Here is a 24,895-nt window from a genome sequence, read left to right as displayed (position 1 = left end):
GGGGGCATGCATCACAATCTGATTGCATGTGAATAGCACTTCTTCTCTTCAATTTCCAGCTCCGTCTAGGTTTCTAATTCGGTCTCATACCACCAATTAATAACCTATAGGTGATTCTAGCAACTCCTTGTGGCGTAAGAGAAAGGGGCACGGTTTTGTTTCACTAGGCAACGGTGTAAAGGTAAGGGAAGCTGGGGTTTCTTTTGTTATGATTCAGTAAAGTTTACTTTGTACATGAATTTGATTTCTGTTTAGGGTTTCTAAGTACTACATGTGAGAATTCTGTTATTGATGTTGCTTTGGTGAGCTGAAATAGGGGGTTTTGGTAGAATGAGAATTTCTTGCTATGATTGATATTGCACACTGGATTAGTTGGATGTTGTTTGAGTTTTACAGATGACTTTAGATTTAGGAAATATGTATAGGTATGAGAAGCTACAATCTAGCTGGTTGGTGTTAATTTGAAATGAAATTAGAAGAACTAAGGTAGCCAAATTTAGAATTTGGTGCTACAGGTTATTCTTGTCAGTTTAGAGGACTTAGGCAAGTCAATTGGGACCTAGTTGGATCCCTAAAATGGTCAAAAATAGATTCAATATGGGAAAATGAGAATTTGGTCTATAGGTTAAGGGAATTGAGGTCTTTGAGTGTGAACCAGTGCATAATTACTAAATAATGGGGTTAGGAATGTTTGTAAGCCTTGAGACAAGTTAAATTTCACCTATACTTTGAATTAGGAATGTTAGAAGTTCATCAAAAGGCCCATAATGAGTTAGAGGTGTCTGAGTTCTGCAAATCTGTAGAATTTCATTCTGCAGATTATGCAGATTCACAGAGTGAATCCTTTCGCTCTGCGAATTGGAGCAGAGGATTGCTCTCTGTTTGGTCTGTCGCGGAGCGAATTCACTTGCCTTGCGGCTGGTACTAACCTGGAAAATTAGCCAATTAAATAGAATAGCGAAAAGGGGCGCCTTGCGAGAGTATAAGGTCTGAGACCTCTGTGATTTAATTCGCACTGCAAGATCACTCGCTATGCGAATGCGTTGAAGTGGGTTGCCTCTGTTTGAGCATTCGCTATGCGAACCAGATTCGCTATGTGAATGCTACTTGGTCACGCATAGCAAGCCTGTGCGTTGAGCGATTTTCTTCGTGGTGATTTATTTCTTTTTGTTTCCTTGTTTAATTGATTGATGATGTATGATTTATATATATATATATATATATATATATATATATATATATATATATATGAGTTGTTATGACAGTGTATATGATTATGTAACTAGAAAATGGTATGTTGAGGATTCAAAGAGGAATATAACTTGATCATAGTAATGAGTATGAGTATGATATTAAGATCTCTCAGTGAGATCATATTAGTGTTTACAATGAACATAGGGGCTCAGCCTTGGGGTTATCCTAACACTCTAATGACTATTTCAATCTCACTTAAAGAAGATCTAGTCATGTGGTGAGAGTAGTAAGAGGTCCTAGTCTTGGGTGCTTCCAATATGGTCCAAGGTGAGTTATAACATGCTACACTTATGTGTGTGGTAGGGTTTGACCCATAGCAATGGTTTTGCAAAGCAATAGAGGCCACCGCAAGTTCATAACCCGCCATAGTTCGATATTCATTCTAAGTCCGGACAAGTCTAGTATAGTTTATAATATGATAGACTGCCTTGCATGCTTATATATGTGAATACTCTCTGTTATATTAGATTGGTTTGAATTAACTTGTATGCTTTTAGAAATCTAGCTTACCCTTGTTGTTTTGTTGTGTTTTGTATGTTTGTCTTCTTTCTTTTTGAATGATCATCCACTTGGATGTGAGCAGAGGCATATGATGTACCTTTGGAGTAAGCCCTAGAGAGTGAAGATACAACCCCTAGCTCTTAGGATTACTATTAGCTATCTTCTTCATTTTGAAATACTATAAAGTTTGTAAAGTTTTAAATTTATAGTCTCTTGTTTTTTATGAGTGTAAACATTATAATTGTATTTACATCCTCTCAAATGTTCTATCATATTATAATGCTTGTCGTCCGATATTATATCATTTCATATAATTTTGGGATGTCACATATTATACACTATGTTATTAGTATAAACACAACATGGCAATTGTATATATATATTTAAATATTTACAAATTTTTAAATTTTAAAAGTAATAATTAAAAGGATAAAATTTGAAAAGCAAAATGTCTATATAATTATAGGTATAACTATAGATGTAATAAATTTTATTTATTGAAATAAAAAGTCTTATAAATAATATTATATAAATAATTTTTTATCATGAATAATCATTTAAATTTGAAAAGTGGTTGATAAAAGAATAAATAATTAGTTTATAATGATTGATTATTTGGAATTAAAAAAAGTATTCAAATGATAAAATTAAAAATTAGTTTTTTATTATGAATTATTATTTAAATTTAAAAACTAGTAATTAACAGATAAAATTAGAAAGAAAAAAAAAGACAAAAAAAAAGTATATCCTCTTTATATATATAGTTATAAAATATCATATATTATTAATATTACTATTATTATATATCATTACTATTATCATATATTATTATAATTATATATTATTATTATTATAATATTACATATTATTATTACTACTATTATTAATAATGTTATTAGAATTAATATAATTGGTATTATTATTTGTATTGTTATATATTATTATTATTATTATATATTATTACTATTATCATATATTATTATAATTATATATTATTATTGTTATAACAATATTATATATTATTATTATTATTATTATATATTATTACTACTATTATTATTAGTATTGTTATATGTTATTATTATTATTATTATATATTCCATATTATTACTATTTTAATATATTATTAAATTATATATTATTATTATTATTAATAACGTTTAATGTCTCTTTATTTCCATATTTTTGCCTAAAATTTTAAATAGGTCCCCTTCTTGTTCAGCATCTCAATTGGGTCCTTATTTTTATAAAATTGAATCAAATAAAAGTTTGTCGTCAAATTGATCAAACATTGTTAAGGAGGGTGTTACGTGACATGTTGATAGTGTAGTTTTAAATTATGTGGTCGTCTCAAATTTGTATTTATTTTATTTTTAAATTAAAAAATGAAGTGTACAGAGTGGAAACACGTTTTTAAGTAAGGGCAAAGTTGGAAAATGAAATAAAATTAAGTGCTGAAAGCCCCATTCTCTTCTGCAACTGCGAAATCGAAATAAAATTGGGGAAAGTTGAGGTTTAGGGTTCGTGGGAGAAAACAAAAGTGTGATCTTCTTCGATTGGAAGCGCGATGGATAATGAAATGCAAAATTCACATTCTTGTTCTTCTTCAACATGCAATGACTGACGGAATGGAAACCCTAATGTCGTTTTCTGTGGTGTCACCCCTTTGCCTGTGTGGAGAGAAAATAGTCGTCAGAACAGCTCGAATTGCTAAGAACAGAGGGAAACAATTTTGAGGGTGCCCTAAGTACAAGGTAAAAGAATGTGGATAAGTAGTTGTTTGTGTTACTAGAAAGTCATTGTAATTGGGGTTTTTTTTTTTATAGAACAGACATTAAAACAGTGGTTGCAATTTCTTCAAATGGTGTTGTGATGATGGTATTGAAAAAAGCTATACGAATCTGAAGGGGGGAGAAAAGCATGAGTGTTTGTCAAAGACAGAAGAAATCAGAGGTGTAACAAATATGATGATTGATTTGCAAAAATCTGTTAAGGTTGTGGAAAAATGGATAAAGTTGTTGATAAGGGTGATTTGTTTTATTTTTGTGCTTAATATTATTGTAATTTCAATATGGATGACAAATCAATAATGTACTATGGTTTTTCGTTTTGATAGGATGCGATAGCTAATGTTGAAGTTAGATTGTGAATAAAAACTAGAATAATAATGTATTTGACTATCTTCAATTAATGTGATGATGTTTTCTAGTTGTGATGATTAAGTGTCATTGCTCTGATGATGTTTTGTAGCTGTAATCACTTATAATTAAGCTTTTCAGCATTGTGCTAAAGAAAAGAACATTAAGATTTGCATAATCCTCACACAATCATTGGGTATGATTTATTTATTATAGTAATGCGTAAAGTATAAGTCTTTTATATTCATTATAATAGTGCGTCCTTAAAGAGTTTACCTTTAGTTATATAACCAAACGACTCTTGTTCAAATCTTCCTATTAAAATAAAGCACTCAACGGAGCGACACCTGTTGAAATCTTCTTATCAAAATAAAGCACTCAACCGAACGAATCCTTCATCGTTAGTAGCATATTCAAGCATATGTATCACTTCAGCCTCAGAAACAACATGTTCAATGTATAAATGAACCTCACCATTAAGCCTAGCTAAGTTAGCCATATGCATGGCACTAGTGTCATCAATCAATTCTTCCAACCTATTTTCCAACACTAAATCCCCTCCTACACAATACCATAAATGTTTAAAATTATCATATCCAAAACTTTTCACTACACTAACAACCACAAAATAACTCCATATATCAGGGTCAAAGGACAAAGTTGTTGTCTCCCCTTCATACTTAAGGGTACCATCATTAATGAACTTCTCTCCATTGTGGAAACAACAGTCAATAGAGTTGTCCATTACACACAACACAATATAAATATATCTACACACACCTATTATGCAAACATATGACGACAAAAAAAATATATATTAAAACAATAACAAAACACACTCACACAGACTCAAATAACTTTAAACATACATGGGAGACCACCAAAACGCACTCAACCAAACGCAAACCAAATCATACATCAATGGGGGACCACCACCAAATATTGTACTTTCCCAACTATAAAAAGCAAGACGATAAAGCACAAACACTGACCGTCGTTCAGATTAACCTTCACTCACCACATGCTTCAACCTCGCGCTTCCAACGACACAAGGTCCCACAGATCACCTCGGGATTCAACTTGTTCCAGTTGCACATGCACCGTTATTTCAAGCCGATGTTCTTCACCCACCAACACTCACACTTCGAATCGAACAAAAACGATTTTCTTTTTTCCCACGAACCCTAAAACTCAACTTCCCCCAATTTCATTTCGATTTCGCAATTATAGAGGAGAATGGGGCTTTCAGCACTTAATTTCATTTCATTTCCAACTTTGCCCTTACTTAAAAACGTGTTTCCACTCTTACACTTCATTTTTTAATTCAAAAATTAAAAAATACAATTCAGTCACGTTTTTAATGCCACGTAAATTAAAACTACATTGTCAGCATGCCCCGTAACACCCTCCTTAACGGCGTTTGATTAATTTGACAGCAGGCCTTTATTTGATTCAATTTTACAAAAATAAGGACCCAATTGAGATGCCAAAAAAGAAGGGACCTATATGAGATTTTAGACGAAAATAGGGACTTAAAGAGACATTAAACCTTAATAAAATTATCAGTATTATTACATTTATTAATATTATACATTATTATCGTAATGATATTATTATTATATATAAGTATTATTCAAATGAAAACAACATTGTGATCCTAAACTCTTTCACTGACTTGAATGTTGTAGGGTCTTTTATAGGTGGATCATCTCCTTTTTCTGAGAAGCGAGTAATCTCATTTCAACCATTAAGAACATTCAAGACACCGCTAAGATCTTGTCACCTGTGAACAAATTCATACTCAAAATCCCAATAAGATCATTTGGCATTCACCGTGGGACTGATAATGAGGTTCTCAAACGAAGCATCGGTTGGGGATGACCATCATTCCCCTTAGACCGTGACTAGGGGCCTTATGTTCATATCACACCAAATAGTCCAACATCACTCTCATAGGCGCTTCTTAAGGTCAAAATCGTAATAGACAAGGCATCAAAATGAACAATACAACGAATGTATGGTAATTAACCCTAACAATGTCACAGCGGACTTGGGATCAAAACAACTCTAAATGATACTTTCATCCCTTTTATAAATTCTAATAAGTGCCAAATTAATTTTAAAATGTATCATTAGAAGTCAATTGCTCAAATTGATTTATTAACCTTCAAACATTCCACAACTTTAAACAACAACTTTGCACATCCAATTTAACATATTTCTCATTCACCATAAATTCATTCAACATAGTTCTTCACAAGTTAGATCAATCAAGCAACTCAAACCAAATCAATCATACAATCAATAACAATAATTAGCACAACAATTAATAATTGATATTAGTTTCCTTTTCCTTAAATTTAACTAAAAGTTACTTCTCAGAACTTTATTTTTTATAAAATGATCTAATTATACAAATAAAATCCGAATTAAAAATCTAAGCATATTTTATAATTATTGAAAACAAAAATTCATTTTGAGTTATTTTGAATCACAATCCATACAATTTAACATGCAAATTGACTTAAAAAAAAAGTAAAAAATGAATTTGCTTTAATCTTTATTCTCATCGAATGAATATTCTTTTCTAAGATTAATTATATATCTTTTGATATTCAAAAAGATAAAAAAATGAAATTAAAATTGCAGATAAGATAGAAAATAATTTTAGAAAAAAATTATTAAAAGTGGTGATTTTTATAAAATAAAACTCACCTGATAAAAATTTTATTTATAGTTTTTGAAATTTTATTAGTAACACAATAGAGTGTTATATTTAAAAATCATCATTACTCATACTAATTTCTATATCTTTATTATATCAACCTTCCATCAGTTATGTTTTACATCACAATCACCACAAACATAAACATTTCAAAGTCATAAGAAAGAAGAATCAACGTAGCACTTAAGTCTTATAAAATAAAGCAATATTACACCATGATTTGTTGTCTCTAACAAGTTCTCAAATTACAATTAAACCGCGTAAAAGAAATTAATAATAAGAAAAAGTGGGTCTGGATAGGATATTACAGTATTTGTTTTCATACTTGTATTTCAAAAATATATATGTAGTTTAATAAAGTAATTAATTCAATTTAATAAAATAATTAAATTTAAATAAACAATCATTTAAAAGAATAAAACGCAAAATAAATTTAAATACGATAATTTAAAATATAAAATTGAAAAAATTATACACACCAAAATAAATCTCATATATATATATATATATATATATATATATATATATATATATATATATTGATATTTAATGATTTTTAAGCTAGGTTTTTGTTTATCAGAAATGGTCTATTTAGAGCATTTGTGATATTTGGGTGTACCTATCTCTTGGAACTCTTATATTTTTGTATCATTTTCATAATAAATGGTTTTGGTTTCTGCAACCTATATGGATAGAATGATATATGTCATGATTATTTCTACATCAATTCTTGATCACACTCAAAACCTTACATCAATTCAAATTGTTTCTATTCAATTCAATAAAATAAGCTTAATTCCTTAATAACTTGAAAGACCATTATTTTTTGGTTCTCCTTTACACTGAACCATTTTTTTTTAATTAGAGAAAATTTGAAGGGAAAGTAGAGTATATAGCTGATAGAAAAAGAAAAGAAATATATTAATTTTTACATATTGTTTAGTGAAAAATAAATAGTATTATTAAATAATTAAACAGATCTCTCTGGTTTTCCATTTTTCACGAATCAAACGGAATATTTCTTCCCTTTTTCCTTTTTGTCAAATTTATGATTCATAGTTCAGATAAAGATCAGAGCAGAAATTTTGATGATTAACGCAAGCCAAAGAATAAAGTTATTATTTTCGTAAAGCAACGGAGAAACCAAAAAAGAAATTCTTGCGGGGATCAAACACTCCCCTACTCATCGCAATCGATATCCAATGTTTAAATTATTTTTTCCAGAAATTCTTATTAAAGAGGAAAATAAAAAAGAAATTCGGTATAAACTAAAACTAATTATTGTGTATAAGTTAAAAATTAGATTTTAAAAATATCAAATAGTTTTATATGCAACTTTTTTTAATTTATTGTGTTTTCTTTACAAATGTTTTTGATGAAATTTTCTAAATATGCTATTAATTGCCTCGTCACTGATGTCACAATTTCTCCTTATCTTCTTCCCTGCTCTTCGTGTAAATCTAGTTATAACTTTTAACACTGCAACAAAATTTTATGCTTTAGTAAATTATGTTACTATTATTATTTTATTTTCATTTTTTCTCTTGTTACTATTATTATAAATAAGTGTACTTAGATATCTCAATTCCTATATATTTTTAAAATAAATTTTAATCACTAAATAAACGAGTTGAAAAAAAAAAATCAAATATCAAAACTTTATTTAAATTGGGTCACGAGGATGAAGATTAAAACGAGGTTGATCTACACTAATACTTTAATTAATTTTTAAATATATTTTAGAATTATGTAAGTTATTAAAATATTTTAAAATGTAAATTGATTCCTAAATGTGTACTAATTATAAATTGATCTTTAATTAATTTTTATTATTTATATTTTATTAAAATTTTAAAATCCAACTTAACTTCTTCAACTAAGTTAACATAATTTGACTTTGTTTGACTTGCATTGTTGGATGTAGATCCAATCTTGAAAACTTTTTATTTAAGTAATGAGCTTCCCTCTCAGTTTAATACTAAATTGACTTTTATTTAATTTAATATAGACAAAATATAACACAATTCAATTTGACATGGTTATTATTCAATTCAATTCTATGGAGTCAAATTAAATTAGTTTAATTAAAAGTTGTTTCAATCTAACGTGGATTTGACTTACTTAATTTTGAGATGAATTTATCTTAACTCAATATTGAAATGAGTTTATCGTAACTCAATCTTTAGATAAATCCGTCTTGACTTAACCTCGAGATAGGTCTGACTTGACTCAAGTTGAGTTGGTCCAAACTAAACTTGATTGAAGTTGAGCTCATCACAACTTGGCCAAATGTGAACTGAACTCGTCCTAATGCAAACTTGACTTGACTCAGTTTGATGATATGACTCTACTTGGCTAAATGTTGACACAACTTTATTTAGCTCAACATGGCACTAAGACAATATTAGATCGATTCTGGAGCGCATATTAAATCGATTTCGTAACCGATCTAATATACGCTAATGTAATACATTGAAAACATATTAGATGGATTTTGGAACAGCTGATCTAATATCCAAAAAAGTATTTTAAAAACATCAGCGATAATTACTAATGTACGTTTCCAAATATTCATTGCCCTCGTCTTTGATCATGGATCCCAAATACACCTAGATTCGTTAAAAGAAGGAATGTGTATTGGGAAGAAGACTCTACAAATCTAACAAGGGAGAAAAAACTAATAAATCAAGAGCGAAAGAGATCAAACAGTTTTTTGTTTTAGTTGTGCAAAAAGAGTGAAGCTAGATTTAATAATTTTATCAATGCAATTTGGTGACTAATGTATGTAGGGGCTTAGCCTAGCCTAGGGTGAAGGTGCACAACATGGACCAGAGTGGTGTTGCAACACAATGACACAACAGTAGGCCAATGGAGGAGGCCAAGTGGAGCTTCAACAATGAAAGAAAAAGATATGAAAATGGTAGTAGGATGCGATGATCGGAGAAAAACTTCATATCTAAAATCCTAATGACTGTAAGGAAGAAAAGACAATGGAGAACGTGAAGAAAGAAGAATACAAAATAAAAAGGGTTTTCGTGCAATAATTTTATATCAGTTCTCCCTATAACCGATCTAATATATTTTCTTTTGTTTACAAAATTATTACCATGTTTTGTATTATATTGATTCTTCTACAACTAATTTAATATTCTTTTCTAATATGTCTATTTTGCACTAATATGGGCCTAACTTTATTCAACTTGATATGGATCTGATTCCACTTAACTTAACACAACTTGACTCAACATCGGTTTAACTCAATTAGACCTAATATGAGCCCGGCTCAACTTTTCCTCTTTTAGATCTAACTTGACTCATCCTAACCTGATCTGGGCTTGACCAGGTCTAACATAGACCCAATCAACTTAATCTTACTTGATGCAATTCAACATAACTTAAACTTGACTTGATTCATCTTAAGCCTAACTTATTCATTTAAAAATAAAATTGTTAAACTAAAAGTAAACCAACAAAGATCGATCTTCTTTATACACTAAATGATTTTGTCAGAATTTTAAAAGAAAAGTATTATTTAGTATTAATTTATTTTTGTATAAAAGTAGCAATGCAAAAGATTTGGTGACTATTACGAGTGGGTGTGTGAAAATATGTAAAGTCAGTGGATACAAATTTGAATAAGTATTTTTTAATAAGTAATTAGTTTTTGTGATACTCTATATCACTCGTCATATAGATGCAAAATTTTAGATGTTGGAAGTCTTATATCGATTAGAGATAAAATCAATTTATATTATGTAAATGGATGCAAACATCACTTTACAAATCGATTTTGTGGATTGAATTAAGCTTAAAGTTCACTTTTAACATAAGAATTTAATATTTGTTGAACAAGAATATAATTCATTTGTCCCATAGTGACTTTTTAGTTGAGTGAGATAATCCTTTGATATATTTTTTTTTAGAGTTTCAAAAATATACACATTAAAATTGTTATATAAGCAGCTTATAATTAAAAAACAACTAATTTTGAGGTTAGATATCTTATTACCAAATCTACTTGTTTGTCCTGTTGTACAATGCGCAGAAAAATGTCGCATTGCTTTTTGATATAATGAATTAATATCCTTATCAGATTTCCTTTTCTGGTACAATTAATAGAAATTGAGAATTAATATTGTACTGAAAACAAAGTTATTTATTCACAATAACTAACAACTTTTTCTGATAACAGTTAAGCTGCAACTAATCATTATTCAATCACCGTTTTTTTCTGTAAACGGGGAAAGAACACCAAAATCTGACAACAAAAAGTTGTATTTCACCTTAAAAATATTCTTTTAGTCGTACATTAAAAAAAAAAAAGATAGTCACATATGTAATGCCACATGCATAAATCCTATGATGCAGAAATAATACAACTTTAACGAAAATTACCATTTGTATGCTGTTCTTTTATCCATTCACGAATTTTTCTTAAACACTGTCTTACAGAAATTAATTTTGACTTTGTTTTAATTCAAAGTAATTAGTAATTAACCACGTTTTCTATTTAAAAATTCGAGAAAAATTGATTCAGTGTTGTATTAATCAATTGAAATGCATTGAAAAGAATCCCGAAATTGGTTTCTTATACGTTAAACCATGTCATGTGGACCTGTGAGGTAAATTAATTATATATATATATATATATATATATATATATATATTATTTAAATCTTTTCAATTTGTTAATAATATTTATATTAACTCCATGTATTATATATGAACCACTTTCACTTCTAACAAAACACTGTTAATATAAATAGAGATCACCATCACACAAACACATATATATTACACTGAGAGCGGAAAAAAAAGCCTAAACGCAAACTCTTCCTCACCAAAAGCTGAAAAGGTTCAGTGAAATGGTGAAGGTGTGGTGGTGGAGACGGTGTTTTCCGTTCGCTTTCATTTTAACGGCGTTTATTGGTGGCGCATATGGTGGCAATGTCACCTACGACGGAAGATCCTTAATCATTGATGGAGAGCATAGAATCCTATTCTCCGGTTCAATTCATTATCCTCGCAGCACTCCTCAGGTACGCAACCCTCACTCTTTGTTCTTCAATTTTTCACACTTATGATTTTCTTTCTATTCTGTACTATAGAGTTCGTATATGGTGCATTTGTATAATGTTTCTGGGTTAAGGACAAAGAGATAGGAGGAAGGAGAACCGTTTTGGTTTTGGTTGTAGTATTGTTAGGTAAGAAATATCAGTGTTCCATCGTTGGAATACTCTCAGCAAATTAGCGTTGATACGGTTTATTCTTGCAACGCTATGGTTGGTTCACGTTGTTCTTGTTTTACACTTCTTTATCAATGTGGTTGAAAACGGTAATAAAAAAAATAATGAAAATATTGTTGGACACCTCAACAACCTACATAAATATACAGATATAATAAGTAATATAATATGGTAAAAAACGAAAATAAGATCAGTGATTAAATTTAAACATCACTTTTAAAAACTTTATATATAAAAGAATGGAAGATTGACATAAATAATCTGACAATAATTTATTATCATGGAAAGAAAGTTCCAGGGGGTTTTCTAATTCTGACAATAAGACAAGTTGTTTGTTTTATTATCATGGAAAGAAAGTTCCAAGGGAGTTTTCTAATTCTATTATATATATATATATATATATATATATATATATATATATATATATATATATATATATATATATATATATATATTATATAAGGATGTAATTGTTTTTTTTATCTTTTTGTACTGTAATGGCATCTAGTGTTTGTGATGCATGTGTAGCAGTGTAATGAAGGTTTGAGTTCACATGGATACCATTGACTCATGGTTCTCATCTTCCCTTTTGGTTTAAACTTTAGAGTTGACTATTTTAGTGTTGGGATTTATACTATTTTTTTAAGGAAACTTCCATTTTTCACTCTTCATTTTTGCTTCATCCATCTATAGCTTTGACTGGATCTCCTTAATTTATTTTTTAATCAATGATCGGATCTCAGTAGAGTCAAAAGAGGATTGAATTCAATTTGTGTTCCTCCCTGAATCTAGCTATAATTAAGTTTTCAACTAATTGTGTTTAATAATTGTTTAGTGCATTACTCAGGACAAAACTTTCTTACTAGGAGATTAAAGACTAGAATTAAGAGAGAACACCACATGAAATGGTCAGAGTAATTAATTTGTTGAAAATCTACTTGTATAATATCATGGATAATAAAAGCAACTCATAAATATCATCGTCAACGAGGACATTCAGGATCTCTATATGTAGGGAGTATTTCTTCAAACCTAAATCTTCAAAATATGATCAGTGTCTTACATAATATTTTTGAGAAGACTGATGATATATGAGCACTTCAATTTTTACTCTACACTTACTTCACACCTATAAAACTATATTTTTATATTAAAATATAAAATAATTGCGAAGAATTAAATAAAAATAAAAATATTAACTTGTTAAATTGGTGTAGTAATGTTTAAAGATGTTGTGTAACTTTTTTTTTTAGAAAATGTCAGATGGAATTTGATTATTTAGGATATCTGTTGACATAATGATATATCATTTTTATTAAATTATTCGCATACTTGTGTCCCAAAAAGAAAAAGATTTTGATTATGGTTAATAGATAAAAATAATGATATTATATCTGTTACATACTTAATTTTTTTTCTATATCTTTTTTCTTATCACATCTGTTCACTAATTGTATATTAAAGTGTCAGTGTAATTTTTTGGTATTTATGAATCATTTTTGGAGGTTCAGAACATACATAAACCGATTTAAAAGAAACCGCCTTAGCCGCAATTTGTTTAAAAATAAACATACAAAACTGTTCTCTACAAGCAATTTATTAAGATTTCAAGTTTTTACAAGTATTCGTTCGTAGCATAATGCTAGAACTTTTTATGGCATTTAATTTAGGGTTCGACCTTTATTAATTGTCTATGTTTTTGGAGAGGAAAAGAAAAGTTGAATGTAAGTTTAAGACAAGGGACAATTTTGCTAATTGTTCGTTGCTTTAAACTTCAAGAACCTCCTACATGGAAAAAAAATATTATATAGAGATTTGTCTGAAAAAATACATGCTTCAATTTTTTTTTTCTAGAATATTAATTCATGACACCTAATTTGTAGCAAACTTGTATGTATATTCTCAAGTTCTCTTATTAGGTCCAATATTAATGGCAACGAAATTATTATTATTATGAAAATAAGAACACGGTAGAGTCTCTCTATATTTTTTACATTTTATTATATGGTAAAAAAAGTATTCATTAAATCACATTATTAGCTTATGATACTGTTCTAAGCCAACCAATTTGAATGTGAAAAAAAAAAAAACGTGCTCATTATTGAGCCATTATTCGCTCATGTAAAGCTTGTAATCAAATTTAGTGGGTTACGTCTTCCGGGGGTTTGCAATCATTGAATGCAGGTTGAATTAAACTATCAAAATGAGTTAAGGGCCAAAATTAGCTACATGCATTGAAGGATCAAACAATGGGAACTGAATTCCAAACATCAGATGTAAATCTAGCAGGCATTCATAAACGACTTCAATTTAACTTTTTTTATCAACGGAAGAAATTTGTCTACGTTTAAGTTAAAACAGATTAGATTAATATTAATGCAGACGGGAGCTCACGTAGTAATTTAGTAAAATTTAAATGAAATGAAGCCAGGAATTAATGTGGGTATAGAAAAGTTGAGTGTTGGAATAATGGAATAGGTAAATAAGAATAACATAAAAAAATAAGCATCTCTAAATTGTGAATTGTAATTTGGTAATGATTTGAACAGATGTGGCCTAATTTAATTGCGAAAGCTAAGGAAGGTGGATTAGATGTCATACAAACTTACGTGTTTTGGAACCTTCACGAACCTCAACAAGGCCAGGTGACCAAACTCAAACTCGTCTACATTATTCTTCTATTTTTTTTTTTTTCACATGTGTTTTCTTAAAGCTTGTTAATTACGAGAAGCATGATGTTCTTCATCATTTACTTGGTCTGTAGTATAACTTTAGAGGAAGGCGTAATATAGTGAGATTCATTAAGGAAATTCAAGCACAGGGTTTATATGTAACCCTCAGAATTGGACCATACATTGAGAGTGAATGCACATACGGGTAAGTTCCCCGAATTGAACCATACTATTGAGCCGACAAATTTCCAGCACAAAGGAATTTGTACCATGCTATGAATTAAAGCATATTTTGTTCTCAATGAAGCTACTTTGGGAATTTGATGGTAATATAAAATATGATAATGATTCCGTAGTAGAAGAAACTGAGTTGCGGTTTTGTTGGTGCAGGGGTCTACCAATTTGGTTACATGATATTCCGGGTATCGTATTCAGATCTGACAATGAGCAATTCAAGGTATTCCATTCTAGTTTCTGAATTGTGATCCTCAAACTATCACTGTAATTTGAACTATACAAGCGTGGTAATCCATCTGTCTATTGTTTATAAAAAATATTATTTAGTATTTGGGTCATGTCTCCTTAGACATTAACATAAATTACTCTTTACTGTACACTGTTCACTCTAGTCTGGTATTAACAGAGCATTCTTTAATGACAGTTTCACATGCAAAGGTTCGCTACGAAAATAGTCAACGTGATGAAATCGGCTAATCTTTATGTTTCACAAGGAGGACCTATCATACTATCACAGGTTTATTTAAACTTCCAAGCAACACTTATCAATTTTTTTCTCTCTTTTTTGTATTTATAAATGGTTTATGGTGAATGTAGATTGAGAACGAATATGGGAACGTTGAAGGGGCGTTTCACGAGAAAGGACTATCTTATATTCGTTGGGCTGCCCAGATGGCCGTGGGACTCCAAACTGGCGTGCCTTGGGTGATGTGCAAGCAAGATAATGCTCCTGATCCCGTGGTTAGTCTCTACTAATTATTTTACTTTCCTTGGATTCTTGACAAATTCAGTGTTCAATAAAACAAGTAATGAAGAATTCGGAACTATACAACACTTCATACAAGCTCATGGGTAATGGATATATATTATTTACTTCAGAGACAAGGGCAATAATTATACCTATCATTGGATCATTATCTAATAATACTGTACAGGGATATGAATGTTTTGCGCAAAAAATGGATTCTTGAATCGGAAAAAATAAGCCAGAACTTCCAATCAAAATGCAATAATAAATGTATTAATAATTCTTATTACTTCTTATCAAGCCCAGCCTTCGATTCACCACAAGTAATTAGTTATACTATTATTTATATTACAACATCTGAAAATGAAGTCATGTAATCTGCAGATCAACACATGCAATGGCATGCAGTGCGGGACAACTTTTAAGGGGCCTAACTCACCTAACAAGCCTTCACTCTGGACAGAGAACTGGACAAGTTTGTAAGTTCTTGTGAAATTCTGCATTACAATTTACAAACCTTTTTTTCACAGAAAGTGCTACTTTAAAGCGTTTGAGAAATCTAATTCCATTCATTTCACGTTAAAATTTAAAGTTACCAAGTGTTTGGTGGAGTACCATATATAAGATCGGCTGAAGACATTGCGTACAATGTTGCTCTGTTCATTGCAAAGAGAGGGAGCTATGTAAATTACTACATGGTATGATACCTTGTAACGATTTCTCTTTTCTTTATCCCCAGCATGCAAGCAGGCATGCCATTATTTGTCTTTTAAGTGGCGTGATATGATTTGATGCAGTACCATGGAGGAACCAATTTCGACAGGATAGCCTCCGCTTTCGTAACGACATCCTATTATGACGAAGCTCCACTGGATGAATATGGTATGTTTCCATCCTTTCTCCATTTTAGTAAAACATAGATATTGAATCACTACGTGATTGACTACGCTAAGGTAAGCAGGTTTGGTTAGACAACCAAAATGGGGCCATCTTAAGGAGCTACATGCAGCAATCAAGTCATGTTCAAAATCTCTACTTTATGGTACTCAAACTAGCTTCAGCTTGGGCTCACGACAAAACGTAAGAAAACTAGACAGCAAGCTGGGGCTAATTTACTAAATTGTTTAGCTTCTTAACTAGAATAAAAAAGGGAACCGAGCGTGTGGTAAATAACAGTACTGGTATTTGAGTCATAATTCATAAAGTGCTCTCTAAAAGAAGATATTTTAAACAAAATCAATCATTTTCCATCATTCTCCAGGCTTATGTTTTCAAAAGTAACTCAACAGAATGTGCTGCCTTCCTGGAAAATAATGAAGATCGAACTGTCACAGTTCAATTGCAAAATATTTCATACCAGCTACCACCCAAATCAATCAGTATTCTACCAGACTGCAAGAATGTGGCCTTTAACACTGCCAAGGTAAAAATCAAACGCTCAATATAGTGTCATTTATTTGAAAGACAAGACATCTGCTCGATAGTTTCCATGTGCTTTGTTTACTACGTAATCTTTGTATTAACTTAACGACAAACATCTTGATGCCAGTAAAAGGCAATTCATATTTTCTGCTCTTGTAGGTACGCACACAAAATGACAGATCAATGAAGTCATATTTACGGTTCAATTCAGCAGAAAAATGGAAAGTGTACAAAGAAGCCATCCCGAGCTTTGACGATACTTCATTAAGAGCAAATACACTGTTGGATCAAATCAGCACAGCAAAAGATACATCTGACTATATGTGGTACACATTCAGGTAAAATAGCAACATACGATCTTGATGCCAGCAACAAGTCCATATATCCCACTAATTATCGTTGACATCGCAGGTTTAATGACAATTCTCCTAATGCTCAATCCATTCTAAGTGCATACAGCCAAGGACATGTTTTGCATACCTTCATCAACGGAAATTTAGTAGGTAAACCTCAACTGTGACGGTCCCATTTTTTAAGATAAAAGAGAGCATCTTTTTTCGGGATAGAACTAACTGATCCATTTTGTTACAGACTTTATCACATGAATATTTCTTTAGATTATAATGCACATTTTTCTTTTATCTGCAATTCGTTGTGCATCACCTATTTAATTTATCATTCATGCTACAATTTGAGTCGCTAACATTGGGATCTATACATGCCTCTAACTCTAGGTTCTGCTCACGGAAGTCACAGAAATGCGTCTTTTGTCATGGAAAACAAACTCAATCTCATAAAAGGGATGAACAATATTTCTTTCCTCAGTGCAACAGTTGGACTGCCGGTATCTATCTTAATTGTTAAGACTTGTTTTATGTTCAGGATCAATTAAATGAAGCCTCTTAAAGAAGAATAAATTAAAAACTAACCTTCGCAGTATGTAAATTCCAAAGATGATAGTACTAGCCTTCCAGGTAGTATGATGGTTATTTCATCTCACATGTTTCTTTTCTACCAAGATGATAGAGAAGCATCCTTTACTATTAAACAAATATCTGGCAGGCATGCGCTTGCAGATACAGACACGCTTTGCTTAAAAGCATACAAAATAACTATTTGACAGTATGGTAGCCAGAGAAAGATAATTGATTACGTGAAATTTATGTTTATTTCTACATGAAGAACTCAGGAGCATATCTAGAGCACAAAGTCGCCGGTTTAAGTAGAGTGAAAGTTCAAGGCCAAGATATCACTAATCAAGCATGGGGATATCAGGTAACTATCTCTAAATAGTGAGACGCCCACTTAGAATCTCTAGATACCAATGAAACTTCAATTGTCAATCATGCTACCTCAATCGTATATTATCTTGACATACTATTTACAAAGTAGTTCTCAGAAGTTCGTTAATATAAATTGTTTTTCCCATATCTTTTACTCTGAACAGAGTTCTGTTCAATCGTATATATTCATTATCAGCTGCTTAAAATTTCAAATTATAAATAGCTGTGCACGAACCTCCTCTGATTTGATTGCTAATCATTAAACTAAATATTGCACATTGCATGCTGACCTTGCATTTGTTGCATTAAGGTTGGTTTGTTGGGAGAAAAATTGCAAATCTACACAGCTAGTGGATCAAGTAAAGTTCAATGGGAAAGGTTTCAAAGCTCAACGAAGCCACTCACATGGTATAAGGTATATCATCAATAATCATAAATTTGACACTTCTGTTTTTCCTTAACCAAGAATGGATATTGAGGAGAGTTCAGCTAAACATGTTAAAAGGCCTTTGTACTGGTTTTTGTCACTCTCCCTTATTTACGGAATGAAAACTGCTCTCCATTTACATCACAGCTGCTTATCATTTTTCTACGATATTGTTTGAACAGTTTACCAATATTTTATTTCGATGATTATTGGCAGACCACATTTGATGCACCAGAGGGAAACGATCCGATAGTGCTTAACCTTGAGTCCATGGGAAAGGGTTATACTTGGATTAATGGCCAAGGTATAGGCCGATATTGGGTATCGTTCCAAACGCCACGGGGAACACCTTCGCAGAAATGGTACAATCCTATGCATATTTTTTTTAAAACTTCTTATTTCCCTAAATAATGTCACAAAACATGAAGGATGCCAATTTCAAGGAAGCTCCTCCCCCAATGATTATAATACATAGTAATGTAATTATTTTAAAATAAGAGTAAAAGATACAGAATATTTTAATGAACCCTGGGAATTGGTTTTGTAACCCAATTCAATTCCACAAACAAACATGTTAAAATTGAGGATGATCGCTATATATTTACTTGAGGATAAAGTAAACCGTCACTCTTCAGGTTGCAATTAAGGTAACCCTCAAAGAGACCACGACTAAAGCGGGCTCGGATTGACCACAACTAAGACAGCTTTCCAAAACAATAATTTCTTCAGTTAAATAAAAAAAAAAAACACAAATAAAATATTATAACTTCTTCAATTGTGTAGCCATTTTTAAAATGGGTAACCCTATTTGTGAGAAATAAAAGATAATTCTTTTTACTATACATTCTTTTCTTGTTTTTCTTTTTTTTTTTCCCCTGTAGTTATTCTAAATGGTCATCTAGAGTAAATAAATTCTCTATTTATTCACACTTCAAAATTCTGATTTTACTCTGCTTTGACACCTAATGATATAATAAGTCTCCTACCTGCATGTCAGGCATTTATTCACTTACAATTTAACACTTTTTATTCAGGTATCACATACCCCGATCCCTCCTAAAATCTACAGGGAATCTACTAGTTCTGCTAGAAGAAGAAACTGGGAACCCACTTGAAATCACTCTGGACACAGTTTACATCACATCACAGTAAAAGATACAGATTATGTGCAAACAGGAATGATCTATCTTCTTAACATGGATGCAGAGAGACCAGGTGTATAGATAAAGGAAATATATACGACAGCATGGCCCTGTATCTCTATTTCTCCCTGCAGATGCACATTTAGACACCTCCAAAATATAAGCAAGGGAGGGTTTAGAGAAAGAATTTGTCATTAGTTGTGAGGAATTTTCAACAAGTTCATTGATTGTCCTTTGTCAGCAAGAATTCATTCTCTTGACAGATGATGCTTGGCATCAGTAAACTGATAATATAAATTACACAATAAAATATAAACAAGAGCAATCAAATAGACTTAAGGTTTTACATAACTCTCAGGCGTTTTAAAATTATCATTTGCTTATAGTATTGAGCTTTTCAAACAAAAATAACAGACTTTTATTTCCTATGCTTGAATAATTAATTATCTATTTCCTTCCTGCTTTCAAATTTAAATCTACACTGTCTACGTAGCTAATAATTTATTTCGTATACTACATGCATGTCAAGAATTATATACTAACAACTGAACATGTTTATTCAGGCATATCATACCCCAAAAGCATGTAGCAATCAAGTACTCAACGAATCACATTATCTTTCAATACCAAACTTAGTCGTTGGGGCCTTACACAATATACGTAGTATTACATCATCAGGGAAATATAATCAAATAGAAGTGCACAGTGACAGGAGAAAATCTATTTATCCAGGATTTTAGTTATGTCAGAGGAAGCACCAGTCTCAACTCTACAACTCAAAGGAGCGCATATTATGAGTCAAGGAAAGAAGTAACACAAAGTTATAGCATACATATAAAGAAAGTTGCAAGAACTAAGAAAACCGTACAAGTTTAAATACCAATGCCGGTGTGAATATCACCCTTTTCAAAGTACATACTAACATAGCTCTTCAAAATAACAAAATAAGAAACAGTTTGATGCAATTTAATACCGTGCATGCAACAATTCAGAGTAAAAACATCAAGGAAAGCGTTAGAAACTAAATCTTATGTAACCATGTCACTAGAGGAAGTGCTTATGTACATATCAACATTCAATAAACAAAAGAACATGTGCAAACAGACGTGTTTATTACAAATACAAGTATCAAATGAGCGAAAGGGAGGTAAAAAGTGGATAATCAATTGGGCATATTAATTATTTACAGAAAGTGTAAAATTCCAAGTCAAATAACATCAAAATAAATCTTTCGTTTATGTTCTTTTCTAATGAAGAAGAAAGATGTAAGCTATCGGTTACAGCAGATCAAAAAAACCTAATAAAATGCAGAGAACAAAAATTAAAGCCAGACGAAAAACACTCAACAGTATGTATAACAGAATAACCAGTGTGGTATCAGCATATTCTACCTAATGAATTCTTGACAGCAGCATGTCACACCTAAATCTCGTACATTTATGTCCTCAGAGTCATATGCAGATCTCACTCTAGTTGAAAAAACAAAACGTAGTAAATATTTGCCAGAAAGTTAAACGTCTAATATGCAAATTTAAAAGGTGAAGAACAAAAGATTAAACGTGTTTCTCTTACCAACTTCTTCTTCGCCATCTTCTACCTTTGCAGGATTCCGTTGTTTGATAGTCCTCAAATGTGAAGGTATGATGGCCTTCTGTGAAGGTAATTCAGCTATGAACAATAGAGTCTGTGCCCACCCGGCATATTTACCATACTTGGTAACAAATGCCTCTGCAACACGATTACAGAGCTTTGGTGTCAACTGCGAACCTGCAAGCTCAGGTAAGAGATACTTGGTGGCAATCTTACCCAAGTGTAAAAGAGACACATCCAAATAAACTCTCTATGCTAAACTCTTTGAATCGCAACATTCTACAACAGATGCAATAGTCAATCAGTAACCATAAATAACAACTTAGTGTAAGCTTACCCGCCAAACGTGAGTGTCAACAGGAACGGCATGGTGTTGATCAAGCGAGAAGAGAGCAATGCAAGCAGCCACTTTAGGGCCCACACCAGGTAACGTAGAAAGAGCAGATATAACATCTGGAAGATCCAGCTCACGCAGAGAACGAAGCCACTCTTCGCCTCCACCAGGTTTTGATCGCAAAGCATTAACCGTTCCGATTATATATTTAGCTCTAGCAACACGACAATAACAGTCACAAAAATAGTTGCAATTGAATGCATGCATAAGAGTAGTTAGGGTTAGTAACTGATGAACCTGTAACCGAAACCCGCGTCTCTGAGTTGTTGCTCTGAGATGGAGGAAAGTTGCTCCAAAGAAGGGAAAATGTGAAACTGAAACCCTCCAACGTCTCCCACGTGCACTCCCAGGGACGACACGTGGTCAACCATCTTCGTGATTCGTGCAATGTTGTTATTGGAAGAGCACAGAAACTGAATCAAACACTCGAAAGGGTCTTGCCGGAGCACCCTCGCACCGCTCAAGTGGCGCGCTAGCGCCGCGAACCTCGCATCGGAAGCGGAAAACGCTTTCCATAAGCCGGCGAGAGAAACGGCGGCGTTAAGGAAATCTAGCAAGGCGGTTTCGGCTTTTTCGGGGTGAGAGTGGGAGTGGAGACAGTAGCAAACGTCGCCGTTTTGGAGGTGTTTGAGGGTTACGAGGTGGGGCCCAACGACGCCTGTGTATTCTAGAGGGGCGGTGTTTTTCCAGCGGAAGGTTTGGCCCGTGGGAAAGGTGAGTGGCAGAGAGAGTTCGGCCTGGGTCAAGTTGAGAGGGGCCCAGGCCCGGGCTTTTGCGGTGTTGAGAGAATGACGGGCCTGGGTTTGGGGAGTCGGGGGCGTTGAGGGAGTGGGTGGGATCAGTTTCGGGGATCTTTTTCTCTTCTTCGTGGTCATGGCCGCAAGAGAGACGTTGATGGGTCTCAGATGCAACGGCTGCATCTCCCTGTCTCAGGTTACGAGGGACAACGTAACGGGAAAATAAGGACCGGTCGGGTCGGGTGGGTCGGATGCTGATGAGTAGTGGCTCGTGACTCTTGAAGTTTAATTAAAGAAATTTTAAAATATCAACTTAAGTTAGTTAGTTAACGGATATAAATTTTAACCAGGTCTAAATATCATTTTCTTTTTCTACACAACATTTTGCTTTTAACTTTTGTTCAACAAATTCTATCATTAAACCAATGCGTTTTGAAGAATCATATTTTTAGAAATATTATTTTCAAATAATTAGTAAAACTTATTGCAAACAAATATATTAATCAACATGATGATTATTAGATATTATTAAATCTCGATATTTTCATATATTATATTATAAATATTATTTTATATCATATGTCAACAAAATATATGATTAAATAATAAATTATTATTTTTTATCATGTATATAATAATTTTTTATTAACTTGTATTATTTGTTGATATTTTTAATATTCTTGATTTTATACTAGATTTAATAGGTTTAGAAATTCTATGAATACATAATATTTTCTCATGGAATAGTATGACGTACACGATATATATTTAGTGTTTACTCATATTCATTCTAAATAACACTCTAAGTGTCAAATTCTTTTGTTAGCAATTTTGGGATATATATAAATTATAAAATTTCCTGTTAAAAAAAATCCTAACTTTAAATTAAGGTATTTTAAAATTTAATTTAAAATAAATAAAATAAAAATTATTTTTATTTTATTTTTTATTTTAAAAAACAATTACCTTTTATTTTATTTTTTATTTTAAAAAATAACTATTTTTTAAAAATATATAATAAAAGGTAATAACTACCCAATCATATGAAAAATAAATACTTTTTATTATTATTTTTTATTTTAAATTAAATTTTAAAATTATAAAAATACTATTACTTTTTATTTTATTTTTTATTTTAAAAAATAATTATTTTTTAAAAAATATATAATAAAAGATAATAACTACCCATCTACACATGGACCAATCATATGAAAAATAAATACTTTTTATTATTTTTTTTATTTTAAATTAAATTTTAAATTTACCTTTAGTTTTTTTTTAACAGTACTCTTTTTTTCAACCTGTATACTCTGCTAAAATGTACCAACTAAAAAAAGTTTTTAAGTAAATTAGCAAATTCCTAAACACACACACATACATACTGTCAACACTCAATTTCGTCCGGATGACTAAAAGATAGTTTTTATTTTCACTTTATTTTTATTTTATCTTATGTCATTTTATCATTTTGGTTTTTGTCATATTATCTAATTTTTATTTTTTATTTATTCTGTTATTTTTATTTGTTTTCATTTTTATATTAGTTTTTATTTTAATTCTATTTTTATTTTATTTTACTTTATTCTTTTACGTTAATTTCTTTTTGTTGTTTAGTTTTATTTTTTTTTATCTTTTTATGTTAAAAGTTAACGAATCAAAAAAAATCTAAGAAAAGAAAAGAAAAGAAAAAAGAAAAAAAGGAAAAAAGGGTACAGGAGACAGGCTTCTTCCCATTCTCAGCCTACACAAATACAAATTAAGCTTCCCATTTTGATCCTGCAACATTGTTCCCCCTGCAACATGGTGTTCCATCTGTACAAGCCAAAATCCTTATGCAGAACCATAATCTTACATCAAAAGGGAAATGAAATTTGAACTACTTTGGCCAGCCGATGCAATGAACACATGAAGAAGGAAAAAGGACAAAAGAAATCCCAAGTCAGAAGGGATGGGCACTGATCATACAGGGGGAGACACCCGTAATCACACACAACGTCTTCATCATCATCCTTTAGAATTCATCACACACAACTCACATTGACCCATCTCCACAGCCGTTTTCACCAGGACAGACGGTGCCTCATTGTTTCAACCGATCACCCACTACACTTATCATCTCTCAGAGACACCATTCATCCACCTTAACATTCCAGAGCAACAACAACCAAAGAGGAGGATCTTCAGCCAAAAAAAAAAACAGAGAGAACAACACACAGTGTTAAAGTGATTAATCCCTTCACTTGTAGAGAGAAAACGAAGCCAGCAAAAAGAAGGGAGGAGGTCAGGGAGGTGCTAGGCTAACGGTGGCAAGCAGAGCTTCAAGAGGTAAGTGGCTATGTTCACTTGTATCTTCATGTAGGCTTACTGCATTGTGCTTCA

General features: G+C 31.5%; 2 protein-coding genes across 11 annotated transcripts; one reads left to right on the top strand and one right to left on the bottom strand.

The window, feature by feature from the left end:
* The first annotated feature begins 11,385 nt into the window (after positions 1–11,385).
* Positions 11,386–19,805, top strand: LOC106762171 (beta-galactosidase 16). The gene is made up of 18 exons (XM_014645924.2): positions 11,386–11,657; positions 14,414–14,509; positions 14,629–14,741; positions 14,927–14,993; positions 15,198–15,290; positions 15,371–15,514; positions 15,906–16,000; positions 16,114–16,219; positions 16,319–16,403; positions 16,483–16,601; positions 16,783–16,944; positions 17,103–17,281; positions 17,355–17,446; positions 17,678–17,787; positions 18,126–18,218; positions 18,537–18,641; positions 18,870–19,015; positions 19,688–19,805. Exons 1-18 carry the CDS (start codon positions 11,484–11,486, stop codon positions 19,803–19,805), a joined length of 2,097 nt encoding a protein of 698 aa, XP_014501410.1. The 5' UTR covers positions 11,386–11,483.
* On the bottom strand, positions 16,616–22,774 carry LOC106762172 (N-glycosylase/DNA lyase OGG1). 10 transcript variants are annotated; one of them, XR_001375779.2, is made up of 5 exons: positions 22,017–22,772; positions 21,723–21,933; positions 21,368–21,596; positions 21,187–21,264; positions 16,616–16,936 (listed from the first exon to the last, which is right to left on the bottom strand). XR_001375779.2 is itself a non-coding variant. In XM_014645925.2 (4 exons), exons 1-4 carry the CDS (start codon positions 22,697–22,699, stop codon positions 21,260–21,262), a joined length of 1,128 nt encoding a protein of 375 aa, XP_014501411.1. In that variant the 5' UTR covers positions 22,700–22,771; the 3' UTR covers positions 20,955–21,259. The 10 variants fall into 10 exon arrangements, 2 of the variants coding, with proteins under 2 accessions (XP_014501411.1, XP_014501412.1); XR_002667772.1 differs by having other exon boundaries at positions 16,617–16,824; XR_002667773.1 differs by lacking the exon at positions 16,616–16,936 and adding an exon at positions 17,227–17,423.
* Positions 22,775–24,895: the final 2,121 nt, after the last annotated feature.

The sequence above is a fragment of the Vigna radiata genome, chromosome 5 (genome assembly GCF_000741045.1).
Source record: "Vigna radiata var. radiata cultivar VC1973A chromosome 5, Vradiata_ver6, whole genome shotgun sequence".
Classification (NCBI taxonomy): domain Eukaryota; kingdom Viridiplantae; phylum Streptophyta; class Magnoliopsida; order Fabales; family Fabaceae; genus Vigna; species Vigna radiata.
This window is presented reverse-complemented; position numbering and strand designations above follow the sequence as displayed.

Excerpts from the sequence above, each read along its gene's own strand:
- LOC106762171 (XM_014645924.2), top strand. The coding sequence starts at position 11,484 with ATGGTGAAGGTGTGGTGGTGGAGACGGTGTTTTCCGTTCGCTTTCATT. Across the intron at positions 16,602-16,782 it reads GCTTGGGCTCACGACAAAAC|GCTTATGTTTTCAAAAGTAA; the intron begins GTAAGAAAACTA and ends ATCATTCTCCAG. Across the intron at positions 18,642-18,869 it reads AGCCACTCACATGGTATAAG|ACCACATTTGATGCACCAGA; the intron begins GTATATCATCAA and ends GATTATTGGCAG.
- LOC106762172 (XM_014645925.2), bottom strand. The coding sequence starts at position 22,699 with ATGCAGCCGTTGCATCTGAGACCCATCAACGTCTCTCTTGCGGCCATG. Across the intron at positions 21,934-22,016 it reads GACGCGGGTTTCGGTTACAG|AGCTAAATATATAATCGGAA; the intron begins GTTCATCAGTTA and ends TCGTGTTGCTAG. Across the intron at positions 21,597-21,722 it reads TTGACACTCACGTTTGGCGG|ATTGCCACCAAGTATCTCTT; the intron begins GTAAGCTTACAC and ends CACTTGGGTAAG.